Consider the following 17,973-nt stretch of genomic DNA (forward strand, 5'->3'; position numbering starts at 1 on the left):
GTCATGACGTTCGGAATTTCCAACAACATTGTGTGACCGTGTGTATGCAAGACAAGTTTGAGCCAACACCCTTCGGAAAAAATCCCATGGATTTTGTTTTTTGGAATGTGCGATCGTGTGTACGCGGCATTATGCCGCGTACACACAATCGGACTTTCCGCCAAGAAAACCGTGGAATTTTGTCTGAAGGGCGTTGGCTCAAACTTGTCTTGCATACACACGGTCACACAAATGTTGGCCAACAATTATGAACGTAGTGACGTACTAGACATACAACGTGACTTTTCAGCTCTTTAGCGCCACCCTTTGGGCTCCTTCTGCTAATTTCGTGTTAGTAGAAGTTTGGTGAGTGTTGATTTGCGCTTTCATTTTGCGTTTTTCATTTAGCGCATTTCATTTTGTGCTTTTCAGTTCGTTTTTGAACGGCAGTTCGTCAACCAGACATGTTGTGGAATCGGAGGAGATAACGTGTTATTTATTATTGGCCTTGGAGTTATTGCTTTGAAATTATTTTGGTTGAATAATGATTTGATTTGGTAAATTTTCTATATTTTTGGATGCATAGAATGCACTTTTTGGTTAAGTTCTTTTGGCAGATTGCATGTCTATTTTTTTTCTTATTATTTTTTTTTTTAATGCACAATAAAAAAATTGTGTAGAATAATACTTGGCAATGTGTTTTATTTCAAATGACAGTTTGGGAGTCGGCAGTTACATTTTAAAAACTACAATGTAAAATTGACAAGGGACACCAACATAGTTGTATCTTTGATCTTAAAAACTACGGGATAATGGTGTTGTGGTAACTTGCACAAATAAAAATAAAAAAAAAAACATAATAATATTATTCTTCTGATATCACTAGAAAAAAATCCTTGGAAAATTTGTTGTCAATAACTTCATCAGTATCACCAGCAAAGCAGCTTCATTATTATCCCATTAAAGAAGAAGAGAATTGTGCTCTGCATTTGGAGATTTCATAATTTGCCACGTCACGAATGTTAATTCTCCATTACGAACGCTAGTTTCCAAGACCGATCGCTTCTGCTTCCAAGCATGCATGTTTGTATTTTGGACTTTTGTCCGACAGACTTGTGTACACACGATCGGAAAGTCCGACAACACACATTTGTCTGCGGAAAATTTGAAAACCTGCTATCCAACATTTGTTGGCGGAAAAGTCCGACAACAATTGTCCGATGGAGCGTACACACGGTCGGATTGTCCACCAACACCAACTGTCATCGCACATTCCTCGTCGGAAAGTCCAATCGTGTGTACGAGGCTTTAGATTTAAGCAAGAATACACACGGTTCTCATATTCAGGCAATATTTGCTTATCTCAGAGTTCAGCATTAAACAAGGACCCTCTAGGTATTATTTTATGGAAATTGTATTGAAATTTTAGATTTACACAAATTGCAAATGACAAAAATTGTTTTGAGATTTTAGTGATTAGGTTTATAGCAAAGCCTGCACTTCCCAAAGGATCAAACGACTTCCTGCATCCTCATACGCACTTACACATACACTGGATTCAGGAAAATGATGTGCATTCTAAGCAATAGGCCCGTATTTCACATATTGTGTCATAGCCGGTAATCATTACGCATCAGTGTGTGGCTGGCGGCTTTCGCTGTAATGAAAACACACATGTCTGTCGGTGCGCTCTCTCGGGGTTCTGAATGGTTTCGCAGATCGGTTGCCATGGAAACAGAAGTGAAGTGTGAGCGACGTTTTGTGGGGATGTGATGGTGGGGGTCTGTTTGCACAGACATACCGTCTGCATCCCACAGAAGAGAGGAGATCCAAGACGGCACGCTGTGTAAGCTGACGGAAAGGGGTGGGGAATGGAACCCAAATATAGAAGCGCACAGGACTGCGATACATCATAGTAGGGAACTCCGCAGCCATTACTGGGACGGAGGGCTGTCACACAATGCAGTAAGGAATCAGGGACTGGCAGCACACAGGAGACAGCACAGGCTGGAGGAAGGAGCTTCATGACATCACATATACATCAGGACAGGAATACAGAAGCCACATACCTAGGAGGGGACCAGCAGGCACTGCACTAGAACAATACCTTACTATGAATGTTTGATTGTTCTCTTATAAATCATCAAATCATGTAACAGCTTTTTTTTTTTGTATAGTTGACATGCATATGCAGGGCTTAGTGTATGAGCTTTCACACTGATGCAATGAATGCAGATCGCACTGTACACAGCAGGAACATAGGGGCTTCAACAATCACATTCAACAATAGAAATAGGATACCTTGCCCCAAAAATGCCCCCTTTCAAAAGACGAATGAGCAGGCAAAAAAGGCAAGGGAGGATCAGCAGCAGTAGTTGTATTGTGGATAATATTGTGACAATAGGAAAATTAGTGCAACAATGTGTCTCAAAGGGGGACGTCACCAGGGAATGGGAAAATTGTAAGTCAAAAGCTACAAATAGCTGCTGACTTTTAAAAAAGAGATACTTACCAGCACCTGGAGTCCAGCACTGTCTCCTATGCAGCTATTTCTCTGTGCCACCATCTTGATTTTGGGAGCCGGGGGAGGCTTCCTAATGTTTCACATCTGGCTCCCCTTCTGCGCATGCTAGACTAGTCCTGTAGCCTCCTGGGATGTGTGACAGGTGGGACAAGGTGGCATCATACTCGCCAGGGCCAGGACAAGGGGTGGGCAGTAGGGGAAGCTGCTTTGGGCACTGTTGTATCATGTGAGGTGGGGTGGGCATGCCACAAAGAAATTGGGGGAGGGTGATCTAGAGTGGTGATCTAGGGGGATTTGTGTTGGGAGGGGTGATGGGGGAAAGAAGATTAGTGCTGGGAGGGGGGAATTTCAATGGGGGGGATGTGTACTAGGAGGGAAAATTTTAGGGGTACAGGATTTGTGCTAGGAGGATGTGAATTTTTTTTGGGGGGGGGGGATTTGGGGGCTGGGGAGGCAAAGATTTGTTCTGAGAGCAAGGCTTTCAGCAGGGGGGGGGGGGGATTTGTACTGGGAGGAATGGAAATTTATGCTCAGGTGGTAAGCATGCAGATTCATGCTCAGTGTTTTTTGTGGAGGGAATTTTGCCGACATGTACTGCTCATACATTTTGTTTTGGGGGGGGGGGGGGGGGTTGTAGTTTGGTATGTTTGCCCTGGGCTCTAGGTGAAGTTTCCCGGCACTGATCCTCGCCTAAAGCAAGAAGTATGTCACCAGCACACCAAGGATCTCCAGAATAAGTCCAAAACTTTATTCAGCAATCACATCATAATTACAGAAGCAACATTGCGGAGCCACGCTGGACCCCCTTCATCAGGCATGTGACGTCACATGCCTCAAGTAGGGGTCCTGCATGGCTTTGAAACGTTGCTTCTGTAATTATGATGGGATTGCTGAATAAAGTTTTGGACCCGTTCTGAAAATCCTTGGTGTGCTGGTGACATACTTCACACTTTGAATGTCTTTGATTTCCAGCGGGTGATTTCCACTTACTCCCATAGCCATTTTTCAGGAAGGTGTGCATTGGGAATAGTGTGTTTGTCATATTTTGCCTAGGCGAGGAACTGGGCGCAGGTACCATGAAAATTGGTTCCCACTCCTATTGTATCCAACGAGGCTGGGGGAGAGGAAATGAAACAGGTAAGACAAATTTTGGGGTGAAGGTCCACTTTAAAGTTATATGTTTTTCTGGAAGGATGGGTCTGAGTATGAATTTAAAGACCTGGAGTGGTGGTGAATGTCTGATAGCATGTGGAGTTGTGTTCCAGAGGGAAGGAGTTGCATGGGAGAAGTGATGAACAAAGACAAAGAGCAAAGCTTGTTAAAGTTTGTGTGAGGACCTTGTCTGGAGACCAGAGGTGTATTATACATTTCACTTTGATAACAGGGGGCAGAGCACAATCCACGAATAAAAACTATGTATGGGATAGTGAGTTCTCTGCTGTAAATCCAATCAGTGTGCATTTATTGGGTATTCCTGTCTAGTATTTGAATACTGCAGCAGAAATCAGGTTTTCCAGTTTTTGGGTTATCCTGTTTTGGTGATCTGTGCCCGCTACAGCCTGTTGACCAGAGTGGAAGCTGGTGTAGGCCTTCTGCTGATGTCAACTATGCTCTTCAAGGTTCCATAGGGTTGATTTACTAAAGGCAAATAGACAGTTGCACTGTGCAAAGCTATTAGGCTTTGGAGCAACTTGCAAAGTGCACAGTCTATTTGTCTTTAGTAAATCAGCCCCCATGTGTTGTGATCATGTCCTTCGTACATTACATTTGCACAGCATGGTTACAGGCGGCAGCCTTTGTATTTGTTTTTCGGCCTCTTGTGTTAAAGTGCATCTTCAGCCAAAACCTTTGTCTTCAGGTTTTGCAGAAGAGGGAAGGGTTAGAACCCTTGTCATGTTTTTATTGCTGCAAAATGTTAAGGTTGTCACTGCAACAGAATGAAAGAAGTAATATTCCATTGGGGCTGCTTCCTCTGGTAATAACTTTGCACTTTATTTTGGACAAATTTCTTTTTACTTCTAGCTATAATCAAAAGTAAAGGGAAAAATCCTGTGATAGACTCACCCGGGACATGGGGCTTTTGGAGGGGACTGAATGGTAGCCTCTGCCTACCGATTATGGGCCCTGGCATTTGGGGGAACGGTGCTCTATTGTGAGCTGTATGCCTGAGGATCCTTGAGGTGGGGTTACTTTAGATCAATATCCCCCAAGACACACAGACTCTGGGAACCCTGTATATGCCATATTAGAAATAGTGACAGATTCATACTGTTGGTACACATACTGTGAGGAGATGCTGATGTCATCAACTCCAGCCACCACAGACAGCAAATAAGACAACTGAGAGAGGTTTTTGGCTAGAAGTATACTTTAATACGCAAGTGTGTCTAAAGCCGCGTACACACGGGCGGACTGTATGGCCAACTTAGTCTGTCAGACAATCCGACGGACAGTCCGTCCTACTTTCGAATGAACGGACTTGACCACACACGGATGCACAAACAGTCCGTCGAAAGCTTGCGCGATGACGTGTACAGCACGTACGACGGGACTAGAAATAGGAAGTCCAATACACAGCAATGCAACCTTTCGCCGTGTAAATCCTTTCTGAGCATGCGCCATACTTAGTCCGTCGAACTAGCCTACTCACGAGCGGATTGTCCGCTGAAACCAAAGTCTGACGGACAATATTACGGAAATTCCGAAATACTTAGTCTGCCAGACTGCACGCTGAAAAAGTCCGCTGAAGCCCACACACGAGCGGACTGTCTGCTGAAATGTGTTTCGACGGACTAAGTTGGCCAGACAGTCCGCCCGTGTGTACGCGGCTTAAGGCTCACCATACATGTTACAATCTGACCATACGATTTTTGTACAATCAACTTTATATCTACCAAAACTACATATGAGGAGCTACCTAATCTATCCAATCAGGCTGGTCCTTGCTCTACATACTTGTTGGTTGGTAGGTCTAAAGGAGATTGTACAATCAGAATGTAATGTGTGTGTGGTGAGCTTAGTAGTGTGGCTTGTTACAATGTTATTATTGTGATGATGAGAAATAAAACAAAAGTACAAAGCCTTGAAAAAGTACTCATACCCCTTGATTTTTGCCACATTTTGTCATGTTACCATCAAAAACTTAAATGTATTTTATTGGGATTTTATGTGATTGACCAACACAAAGTGACACATAATTGTGAATTGGAAGGAAGATGATAAATGGTTTTCAAAATATTTTACAAATAAATATTTGAAAAGTGTGGGGTGTCTTTCTATTCCGCCCCACCCAAGTCAATACTTTGTAGAACCACCTTTCACTGCGATTACAGCTGCAAGTCTTTTGGGGATGTCTCTACCAGCTTTGCACATCTAGAGAGTGACATTCTTGCCCATTCATCTTTGCAGAATAGCTCAAGCTCTGTCAGATTGGATGGAAAGTGTCTGAGCAGCAATTTTCAAGTCTTCCGAAAAGGGTCTCAATTGGATTTAGATCTGGACTTTGACTGGGCCATTCTAACACATGAATATGCTTTGATCTAAATCATTCCATTGTAGCTCTGGCTGTATGTTTAGGGTCGTTGTCCTGCTGGAAGGTGAACCTCCACCCCAGTCTCATGTCTTTTGCAGACTCGAACAGGTTTTCTTCTAAGATTGCTCTGTATTTGGCTCCATCCATCTTCCTATCAACTCTGACCAGCTTCCTTGTCCCTGCTGAAGAAAACACCCCCACAACCTGATGCTGCCACCACCATGTTTCACGGTGGGGATGGTGTGTTCAGGGTGATGTGTAGTGTTAGTTTTCTGCCACACATAGCATTTTGCTTTTAGGCCAAAAAGTTTAATTTTGGTCTCATCTGACCAGAACACCTTCTTCCACATGTTTGCTGCGTCCCCCACATGGCTTCTGGCAAATTGCAAACGGGACTTCTTATGGCTTTCTTTCAACAATGGCTTTCTTCTTGTCACTCTTCCATAAAGGCCAAATTTGTGGAGAGCAGAACTAATAGTTGTCCTGTGGACAGATTCTCCCACCTGAGCTGTGGATCTCTGCAGCTCCTTTACAGTTACCATGGCCCTCTTGGCTGCTTCTCTGATTAATGCTCTCCTTGACTGGTCTATCTGTTTAGGTTGACAGCCATGTCTTGGAAGGTTTGCAATTGTGCTGTACGCTTTCCAATTTATGATGATGGATTGAACAGTGCTCTGTGAGATGTTCAAACTAAGCTTGGGGTATTTTTTAAAGCATAACCCTGCTTTAAACTTCTCCCCAGTTTATCCCTGACCTGCCTGGTGTGTTCCTTGGCCTTCATAATGCTGTTTGTTCACTAAGGCTCTCTAACAAACCTCTGAGGGCTTCACAGAATAGCTGTACTTATACTGAGATTCAATTATACACAGGGCTCTATGTACTAATGAGGTGACTTCTGAAGGCAATTGGTTCCACTAGATTTTAATTAGGGGTATCGGAGTAAAGGGGGCTGAATACAAATGCACATCACTTTTTTTAGATATTTATTTGTAAAGAAAATGTGAAAAACATTTATCATTTTCCTTCCACTTCACAAATATGTGCCACTTTGTGTTGGTCTATCACATAAAATCCCAGTAAAATACATTTACGTTTTGGGTTGTAATATGACAAAATGTGGAAAATTTCAAGGGGTTTGAATACTTTTTAAAGGCACTGTAGTTGACACATATTCAAACATTTAGAGTGGTTGTAAACTCTTAAGGCCCATACACACGATCAGACTTTTTGACAACAAACATGCAAATTAGCTGTTTTGGAGCAACATCCGACCGTGTGTACTCTCCATCGGACAAACTTTTTTGGTTTTCATCTGACTTTTGTTGGCTGTGCAAAGGGACAAACTTTCTGGCAACAAAAGTCCAATGGAGAAAAGTCTGATCGTGTGTACAGAAAACCATAGGACTTTTGTACAAAGTACAAACAGGCATGCTCAGAACCAATGCAAAAGATCAGACAACAATACAGAAGTTGACCAAAGGTGGCAGTAAAGAGCAGAAAAACCACATGATTTGGTGAAAGTTGTCTGAAAAAGTCCTGCCGTGTGTATGCAATACAAGTTCAGGGCCGACGCCCTTTGTACAAAAATCCACAGGAAAGTTTGTATAAAGTCCTATCATGTGTATGAGACTTTACAGTGTCTGGACGCCGGTGATGCACAGCGATTAAACAAATCCTCCTACATAAGTTGTACCTGTTTATCTGTAGTATTCTCTCCTCTACATCTGTTCAAAGTCCAGAATTTATACAACTTGTCTGAGATTTAAGAAAAAAGTGGGCAGATAGCTGCAGAGTTCAGTGAGGAGAGCTCTGAGAGCTGCCTGGAGAGAAGGGACACACCCCCTCCACATAACACACCAGGACAGAGCTGAGGTTGTCACCACTATTTTTCTAATGGTGTCAGGAAAACTTGTCAGAAGTGATTCATGCTGATAGCAGAGGAACAAAGCAGCAGATAGAAATGACACATAGATGCTTTTATCATTAGTGTCAGTGGGAAGAATTGTGCACCATTGTTGGAATCACTTGGAGGAATTGGCCCCTATCATTGGTGTCATTGGAAGAAATTGTTCCCCATTGTTGGTGTCGTTGGGGGAATTGTACCCCATCATTGGTGTCATTGTGTCCCTTCATTGGTGTGAGTGGGGGGGGGGGGGTTGATTATGTCCCATTGTTCGTATCAGTGGATGAAACATTTCACCAATGTTGGTGGGTGGGGATAGTATTCGTGTTAGGAGGGGATTTTTTTTGGGGGGGGGGGGTTTGTTCTAGCAGGGATGATTGAAGGGATTTGTGCTAGGAGGGGAAATTTGGGGAGATTTGTGCTAGGATGGGGGATTGGGGAGAATTTGTGCTGGGAGGGGGATTTGGAGTAGGGGGTGGAGGATTTGTACTAGGGAAGGGATTTTTTTTTTGGAGGAGGGGTGGATCTGTGCTGGGGGCATATGGAAAATGAAAGGATTTGAGCTGCGAGTTTGGGGGGGGCAAAGATTTGTGCTGGGAAGGGGATTTCATCAGGGGGCAGATTGGTAGTGGGAGGAGGGGGAATTTATGCTTAGGAGGTAAGCATGTAGATTAGTGCTGGATTTTTTTTTGGGGGGGGGGGGACACAAATTATTTTTATTTATAGGTGGATATGTGATAAAGATCAAAGAAAATTGAAAAGCAACCTCTCTGTGACATAGATATCTCATAAGACTGCTTCACATATTATTTTCTTTGACCACTGATATTTTTGCTTTATTTTATACAGATACTGAAGATAAGACATTATCATTAGCCATATAACCAAGCCAACTATGGGAATGCCACAGCCAGGCAGTCCAGAAACATCTGAAAACGCAGTCTCTGAAGGACACGACAGATCACAGAGAACATCAATGGAATCTCCTAAAGCAACTCAACCATCTTGCCTAAGAGGAGGATTCATCTGTCTGTTTCTGAAAAGAACAGAGCAGGATAGGTCCCTAGAGGAGGCCTCGTCAAGCAATCAAAGCACAGAGGACAAACATGGAGTTAGAGGGAAAAAACGAAAGGTGCTGAGTGGGAATATTTTCCGGTTACCTTGTCTCAGACCAGCAGAAAGAACAGAAACCGGTGAGCAAGTAAATAAGGTAGATGAACAAGGGAACCAGGCGATTCCAGAAGAAGAATTAAAACCATACTCCAAGGCTTCCTTTTTGAGAAAAATTAGAGGCTACAGACTAATGAGAGAAAGAGATGCCACAGAGAAGGAAAAAGTGATAGAGATGGAGCAATGCAAGGAAGGTTTTTTTGTAGAAGAACACCATGAGAAAAAAATAGACCTAGGTGGCAAAGATACCAAACCAAAAAGATATGAGGATATATTGGGAGGAAAAGGAAAAATGTCAGAAGAGAAGGAAAGCGAAGAAATGATGAAGGAAGAAAAAGGAAGCAAAGTTCTACAACAGGCGGAAAAAGCTGAATTAAGTGCTGATCAGGGTGACAGGGAAATCAAGAATTTAAGAGACCCAGAGAAAACTATGGATGAAAAGGATAATGCTGAAATGAGCATAGGTGTTAAAAGGAATAGCATGGCAGAACACAAAAATGCAACAGACAATGTGGAAGAACTTGGAAATGACCTGAAAGAACAAGAAAATCATGCAGGCAAGTCAAACGGACACAAGGACAAAGACATTTTAGGCCAAGAGACTCATAAAGAGGTGGAGGACTTGGGCAACAAAATCACAAAACAGGAACAAACAGAGGGCATACCAGAGCCAGGAGACAGCATAAAAATTCTAGAGATCAACTCAAAAAGGGTACATGAACTAGACAATGACTTACAAGAACACAATCAGTTCATTCACACAAAGAAGGCAGATGATGTGGCAAATTACTTGCCAGAAAATGGCGTGATAATGGAGAATGCAGAAAAGCTAGAAAATGACTTACAAGAACAAAAAAGCCCTGAAGAAAATACAGGGGACATAGCTAAAAGCTCACCAACGCAAGAGGAAAGTGAGGGGAGAGCAAGATCTGAGTTTTCAGAACATAAAAAAGATGGGGAAGTGTTACCAGTTGTAATTGACCAAGAGAGCCATGCAGAGATTGCTGAAGACACTCAGAAGAAACAAGACAAAGTAGAAGAATTGGTTGAAAATCTTCCTAAAATAAAAACTCATGAAGAGGTCGTAGAAGAGTCAGAAAGCCATTTGATAGATAGGGACAGTTATAAAGAAAAAAGAGACCACTTGCTAGAAAAGGAAATCCATGTACAGAATATGAAGGAACCAGAAAACCTTTCTCAAAAACTGAATATTCAGATAGGAAAAATAGAAAAAGCAGACAACTCACCAGAACAGAACAGCCATATACAAAAAGAAGAAAAAACAATGGACCAGTTTCCAGACCAAGCTAGCCATATACAGAAAGAAGAAAATGTAGGAAACCACCTTCTTGAACAAAACAGCAATTCGCAGAAAGAAAGTAAAACAAGATACCACTTTCTAGAAGAAAAAGAAGATGACCAGTTTTTAGAAGAAGGCTACCACAAACACAAAGATGGAGAAGCAGAAGACCAGTTTCTAGAAGAGGACTGCCAAAAACACAAAGATGGAAAAGCAGAAGACCATTTTCTAGAAGAAGACTGCCATAAACACAAAGTCGGAAAAGCAGAAGACCAGCTTGTAGAAAAGGAGTGCCATAAACACAAAGATGGAAAAGCAGAAGACCAGCTTGTAGAAGAGGAGTGCCATAAACACAAAGATGGAAAAGCAGAAGACCAGTTTGTAGAAGAGGACGGCCAAAAACGCAAAGACGGAAGAGCAGAAGACCGGTTTGTAGAAGAAGACTGCCAAAAGCACAAAGACAGAAAAACAGAAGACCAGTTTCCAGAAGAGGAGTGCCATAAACACAAAGATGGAAAAGCAGAAGACCAGTTTCTAGGAAAGGGCAACCATATAGGAAACAAAGGAAAAGCAGGAGATCAGTTCTTCGAACAGGATGGCTATTTACAGAAAGGAGGAGACTGCTTGTTAGAACAGAACAGCAATACAGAGAGCACAAGAGAACCAGATACGCTCTGTCCAGAACAAGAAGGACATGGGAATAATTTGGGAAAAACTAAAGCCCAAAAAACTGAACAGGGCAGTCTTGAAGAAGGTAATTTACCAAAGAAGACCAAATGTGTAAAAAAACATAAAGAGATCAAAGACAGGTCAGTCAAACAGGAGATTGTGATCACCCACACCACCTGTACTGTAAGATCAGAGGAACCACACACAGAATTCTCAACATCTCAAGAAGAATCAGCACCAAACATAGTGGACTTTAACTATTACCACCAAGGGGGCAATCAGGAAGACATAAATGATGGTGAAGATGATGTGAAGGAGGATGCAGAATGGAAATCACTGCAGGTAGAGGTGAAAAGCATGGTTCAATGGCTAGTAGAAGAAGCCTCTGATAGGTTGGAAAGTTTTTCCCAAGAATCCCAAGGTACTGAATAGAATACATTCTTAATTTGGATCTTATAAGCTAGGATATGTATGCCTGACACATGTCACTATTTAAAAAAAAAAAAAAACACAGGATATCACTTCCGTGTATCCAGCCATGGAAGGATGCCACTATACAAAACACAGAACAGCACATAAATGTGAACAAAGAGTTACGTTCTGCCAGACAGGAAGCTAAAGAATGACTACAAGTTTTACACAATATTAAACACACCTATGTGTTAATGGACCAACTACACAAAACATGCCTATGTTTTGAACAGCACTGCAAGTTTCACGAAATATGGGACAATAATAAGTCTGAAATCACTGCACATTTCACAGTATTTGGTGTATATGGAATGACTGTAAGCATTGATAGTCACACTTGAATTAGCAGAGCATGTATTTGGATTTGCTACAAACTTTGTATGCGGTATAACATAACTTATGTGCATTTGGAATGTCTACACGCTCCAAGATAAAATAATCACATATCTATAAGAATGGCAATTCAGGCTTCACAACAAAACACTGCAGAGAATACACAACTGAATGGGATTAAAACACCTTTATAAGAACTGTTTGATTTTTTTTTTTAATTAGCTATTTTAACCACTATTGGTTTTAAAAAAAATAAAAATGCACCCTTATTTCAGTTACCTCAGTTGTTTGTGTCCTTTCATGGAACATTGGGGGAGATTTACTTAAATTTGAGTATGCCAAATCTGGTGCAGCTCTGCATCGAAACCAGCTTCCAGGTTTTAGACCCTGTTCACACTTATGTAAATTCTATGTGGATCAGATGCGATCCGAAAGGCATAGATTCACATGTCATTAAAAAAATGATTTCCAATGAGGTCTGTTCACATATATGCTGTGCAAATTTTATCCGGTTCAAAAAAGGGTCTTGTGTGAGTTTAGTGTGGCGCGGTGCGAATTTCATCTCCATAGACTTCTATGGGACCAGATTTATATCGCAGTCCAGTGTTCACATCACTGCAATTTTTTATTTTTTTGGCTAGTTTTTATTGAAAATAAAATCGCGGATGTGACCACTCCCCTCATCAATTTGCACTTAATTTGCATTGAAATTATACATGGCAAGTAGAAATCGCAATTCAAATTCGCACCATGTACCACTTTACATTTTCACGGAATTTGCAGCGCATAAGTGTGAACCGACACGGTTTGTCAAAGCTTAATGGAACAAGCTTCAGTTAGAAGCTGATTGGCTACCATGTACAGCTGCACCAGATTCAGGGTGCTCCAGTTTTAGTAAATCTTCCCCATTGTCTGCAAAATGTTGTCATTAATTTCTTACCACATGTAAAGCATATGTGCGTTGACAAAGAGGGTAGGCTTTAAAGTGATAGTAGATAATGTCTTTATTCTCCAAAAATAATCTATACACAGTCGGTACGTAATGGCCCTGGAATAAATTTTTCAATAAAGTGTTACTAAACCCAGGACCCTGCATTCACTATATCTGGTCTCCCACAGTACACAGAACATGGAAATGCAATTCATTTTAATTGATAAACTGCTAAATACCTTTTTTTATCAGCAGTATATAGCAGTCTTGTGACTTCTATCAGTGTCTGGTTAAAGCTTGTAGGAGGAGTTTTCATATGGCACTGGCTGTCCTATCAGGATACAGGACCCTTGACACTCTGTCTGAACAGTGCTGATTGGCCTTGTGCTGATCACATGCACATGAAAAAACTCTCTAGCAATACACACAAAATACACACCAAACTGAGCATGTGCAGCCTGACTCCAGTAACTCTGTCTTATCCTGACTTGTTTTGGAGACAATGCAAGAAGGGGAGGATCTGTGCATACAGAATCAAAAGGCCTTTTTATACAATGCAGAGGAATAACCCCTTCGGTTCCACGGTAAGTAAAACAAGCATAATTTACTGCATATACAGACTGATTTTATTGTTGTGGGTTTAGTAACACTTTAGATTGTTTCCTATAGTTTTTTCTGCTTCCCTGTATTGTCCTCTTTGAGCTCCCAAACCTGTCCTTTTCTCTCTTCAATTCCTTTTATTTGGAATGAGCAGTCCCTTTTAGTTGTGGTCATGTGCACTGCTCTATGAACACTACAACTCCAATAGTCCATAGTCCATCTCAGCAATGAGCAAGAGAGGGTGGCTATGTTCTTACATGCAATGAGACCATGGGCGAATGTAGCCACCCTCTAACAAGAAATCAGATCAGAGCAGCATAAGAAAAATAATTCTGAGATTGGGAGGAGAATTTAGCAATAGTGCTAAAACATGATAAACTCTACTTGCCGGTGCAGCTGGCTAAAGGCTTTTGAGGCAGATATCCTAATTTAGAGCTTAGTGCCACTTTAAGGCCCCGTTCACACCTATGCGAATTAGATGCAGCTTACACCGTATCCAATTCGCAGGACATTTCAAAATACATTAATTTTAATGAGGCTGGTTCACATATCTGCGGTGCATTCGCACTCCGCACTGCACACAAAAAAGTGTGTGTTTTCTAGGCAAGTGTACAGTATGTAAACCCAAAGAAAAAATGTAATATATTGAAGCTTACCAGTCATTAGATGTGGTGGCTGCATTCATTTTTATTTCTTCATGACTTCATTTTCAGGAAGTACAGAAAACACCTGCTGATCCTGCCAGTAATTCAGTGTCCTTGTCACTTCCTGTGAGCTGAAATGAAAGCACAAACAAGCTTAATTTTATTGTGGAAACTACTAATCTGATTGATAAACAATGAAATGGGGATAACAAAGCTACTGGAGGAGCGGGCTGTGTGTGTCTACACCCATTAAAACCCCCACCCCTAACACTGCAAAATGACAGAGAGGTTGTGCTGAGATCAGGGACAGGCGCAACTGCTGGCTGTGTGTGTCAGAGTGGGTTGTGTAAAATCCCCCTCTCACTCCTGCCCCCCCCCCCCTTCTGGCAGCAAGGCAATGGACCAATCAGTGGGAGGCTGGCAGAGAGTCATGGGACATGTAGTCCTTAAAGGAGTGTTGTACAATGGAGGCTATGGATCTTGGACTTCAACACCCAGGCTTCCCTGCAAACAGGAGAAGGAGAGGACAGTGTTTCCCCACGCAACTTACCAGAGGTCTGGGAAGTCTATTGCAGGTAGTCAGAGAGAGTAGACTGGTTGCTGGGGTCTGTACAATACACCAGAGGGAGGACAGATCTGTTGCGGAGAGCGGAGGCTGGAACTGAGTCACAGTTAGCCTGTGAATGGTTATCGGAGCTGGGCAGACATTGGATATGTACATGCCTACACCAGTGAGAGACTGAGCTCTTCTGAGCACCCAGGGAGCTGAGAGGATGAACCACAGAGAGTGGACGTGTCTTGGGACCTGAGCTGTGTGTACCCACATCAGAGATGACCTGATCATGAGGACTAAGCCCTCTGACACAGTTGACTGCCAAGCATATTGGGACAGATTCATTGAATGCCAGGAGTGGTGAGCGGAACCTACGAAGCATAATCCCATACTGCCCACAGTTAATACCAAGGGAGACTGCTCCTTACTTAGCAGCCCGTAAACCATCCAATTAGTACAGTCTTAAAGGGACAGCTTCATGTGCACCACCTTACAGACGGGCCCCAACAAAAGCTGTCTGAGTACTGCTAAACAGGTACCAGGTATTTTATAGCCACCTCCAGGGGCACAACTTGTCAGCAACACATGCACCCACCCACTGTTAGGGCTGTGTGCATGGCGTGCACATCGAGCACTTATTTTTGGGTGAATATTGCTGATACTTTCAACCCTGTTTGCATCAGTAAAAAAATGGTTTAGCAAGGCTGCAGTTCAGTTAATTGCCATGTTATGGATCCATGTACTGTCTAACTTGCCTTGCCATAATACATCTAATTAATCTCATCATCAGGTTACTTGTGGCCTATTTTCTGTCTATTATTAAAGAGTGGTAGCATACTAATGCTTAAAGTGGTTTGGTACCTAAAAATGAAAATACATGTTATTAAAATCAACAGATAGCATACTTACCTAAACGAACCCTGAAAAAAAAAAAAATTATTTACTTGAATGAATGAATGAATGAAATACTTATATAGCGCACAATGCGAACTGAATCGCCTCTAGGCGCTGTGGCGAGCTTTGATAATCTGCTAAAAGAGGAAGGTCTTGAGTTTTTTCCTAAAAGCCAGGTGATTTTCTTCCAGGCGGATGTTAAATGGTAGAGCATTCCATAGCCGAGGCCCTTGGACAGCGAATCTCCGATCACCCTTGGATTTATACCGGGCTTTGGGCACGAGGAGGAGGTTTTTGTTGGCTGATCGAAGACTGCGGTTTGGTGTGTAATGATTTATTTTCTCCATTAGGTATTGCGGAGCTTCTCTATGCACGCATTTGTGGGTGAGGCAAAGGGTCTTGAACGTGATCCGATTTTTTACGGTTAGCCAATGTAAGCTCCTCAGTGAAGGAGAAATGGATTCCCAGGGTTTTTTCCTGTTATCAGCCTTGCCGCCGTGTTTTGGATCAGTTGTAATCGCGCAAGTTGATATTGTGGTAATCCTATGTAAAGCGAGTTTGTGTAGTCCAGTCGTGAATTAATGATTGTTCCAACTACCACTGCTTTGTCATTCTTTGGGATAAAAGGGATGAGTCTGCGAAGCATGCGCAGCAGATGGTGAGATCGACTGACTACAGATCCTATTTGCGCATCCATTGACATTTGTGCGTCTAAAATAACCCCGAGACTCTTCGCTTTGGTCTTTGGGGAGATAGTCTGCCCAAAGACAGTTGGTGGAGACCAGGAGGTTTTGGTTGCGGGCTTATGATTTGGGTGTAAGATAAGAAGCTCTGTCTTTGATTGGTTCAGCTGGAGGGAGTTGGTGGTCATCCAGTCCTCTATTGATTTGAGGCAGTTTTCAAGTTGTTGTTGGTGATCTTTTTTTCCATTGATCCGGAAATAAAGTTGCGTGTCGTCAGCGTAAGAGTGGAAGCAGAGATCTGAGCATCTGATGATTTGAAGGAGTGGGCAAATGTAAATGTTGAAGAGAACGGGTGACAACGGAGAGCCTTGAGGGACTCCGCAGGTGACTGCCCGAGTTTCGGAGAGGAATTTTCCTAGTTTCACTGTCTGTGACCGATTTCCTAGGAAGGACGCGAACCAATGGAGATCTATGTCTTGGACTCCGGCTACTTCTGTGAGGCGGACGAGTAGAGTATTGTGATCTACTGTATCAAACGCTGCACTTAGGTCTAGCAGTACGAGGAGACACGGCTCTCCGTCATCTGCTGCTTCGAGGGCGTCATCCCAAATCTTGAGGAGAGCTGTTTCTGTTCCATGACCCGGGCGGAAGCCTGATTGCAGCGGGTCCAGGAGTTTGTGAGTATCCAGGTGAAGTTGTAGCTGATGTACTACAGCTTTCTCCATGATCTTAGAAATGGTGTTGAGGCTTGTAATCGGCCTACGGTTGTTTGGATCCTGAGGGTCCAGGTTTGGTTTCTTGAGTAGAGGTTTGACGATGCCTTGTTTGAGGATGCTGGGAACAATCCCTTCGTGGAATGATCGGTTTATGAGGTGGGTTATGGTTGGAGCCACGATGTCGGAGCATTCTTTCAGTAGTTTTGTGGGGATGATGTCAATAGGTGAGGTACTGTCACGCAGTTTATTAATGATGTTTTTTGCGGTGTCTACGGTAATTGGGGATAGTAAAAATTTTGACAGTTGCGGTATGTTGGTGCGGACATCCTCTTTATGTATTTGCTGGCTGAGGTTGGATGTTTTCTTCTGACAAATTGTTTCCCTGATGGTTTTGACTTTATCGATGAAAAAATCCGACAGTTTGTCACAGTAATCCTGGGATTCGCTTTCTGGGGGTTCTAGGCACACCGGATTCATTGATTGATTAACCAGTTTAAACAGTTCCCGTGGTTGGTTTGCGGCCGTTGAGATTGTATATGAGAAGTGGTCCTTTTTGGCTTTGAAGATTGCTTTCCGATAATTCTCTGTCAGACCTTTGTAGTTAAATAGGTTTTCCTCGGTGGGATTTCTTCTCCATGTTCTTTCCGCTCTTCTGCGTTCTTGCTTTAGTACGGAGAGGGAGCTATTAAACCATCCAGCATTTTTCTTCCTGATGAGAGCCCTGCGTTTTGGTGCTACCGAGTCTGCTGATTGCAGTAATGCCTTGTTCAGGGAGTTGAGTGTTTCCTCCGTAGAGTGGTTTAAGGTTATTGTAGATATTTTTTTGGACAGAGTGGTTTTGAAGGCTTCGGAGTACAGTTTTTTATGCGATCTGGTCCAGTGCGTTGTTACAGGTTTCCGTTTTGCGTTGGTGATGTTGGTAGTGATTTTGAATTTGATGGCATGGTGATCCGTCCATGGCAGAGTTATGTTGTCGAGTATGTTGACGTCGATGTTCTGTTTGAAAATGAGGTCCAGGGTGTGTCCTGACCCATGCGTGGGAGTCTTTATCAGTTGCTGTAGACCCAGTTC

The 17,973-nt window shown here is 42.6% G+C and overlaps 1 protein-coding gene across 1 annotated transcript; it reads left to right on the forward strand.

The window, feature by feature from the left end:
• Positions 1-1,644: 1,644 nt before the first annotated feature.
• LOC143981983 (uncharacterized) lies at positions 1,645-12,160 on the forward strand. Its single transcript, XM_077480279.1, has 2 exons — positions 1,645-1,825; positions 8,788-12,160. Exon 2 carries the CDS (start codon positions 8,834-8,836, stop codon positions 11,507-11,509), a length of 2,676 nt encoding a protein of 891 aa, XP_077336405.1. The 5' UTR covers positions 1,645-1,825; positions 8,788-8,833; the 3' UTR covers positions 11,510-12,160.
• Positions 12,161-17,973: the final 5,813 nt, after the last annotated feature.

This window comes from Lithobates pipiens, unplaced genomic scaffold (assembly GCF_037356315.1).
Source record: "Lithobates pipiens isolate NorthernLeopardFrog02 unplaced genomic scaffold, aLitPip1_a1.2 Scaffold_1, whole genome shotgun sequence".
In the NCBI taxonomy this organism is placed as follows: domain Eukaryota; kingdom Metazoa; phylum Chordata; class Amphibia; order Anura; family Ranidae; genus Lithobates; species Lithobates pipiens.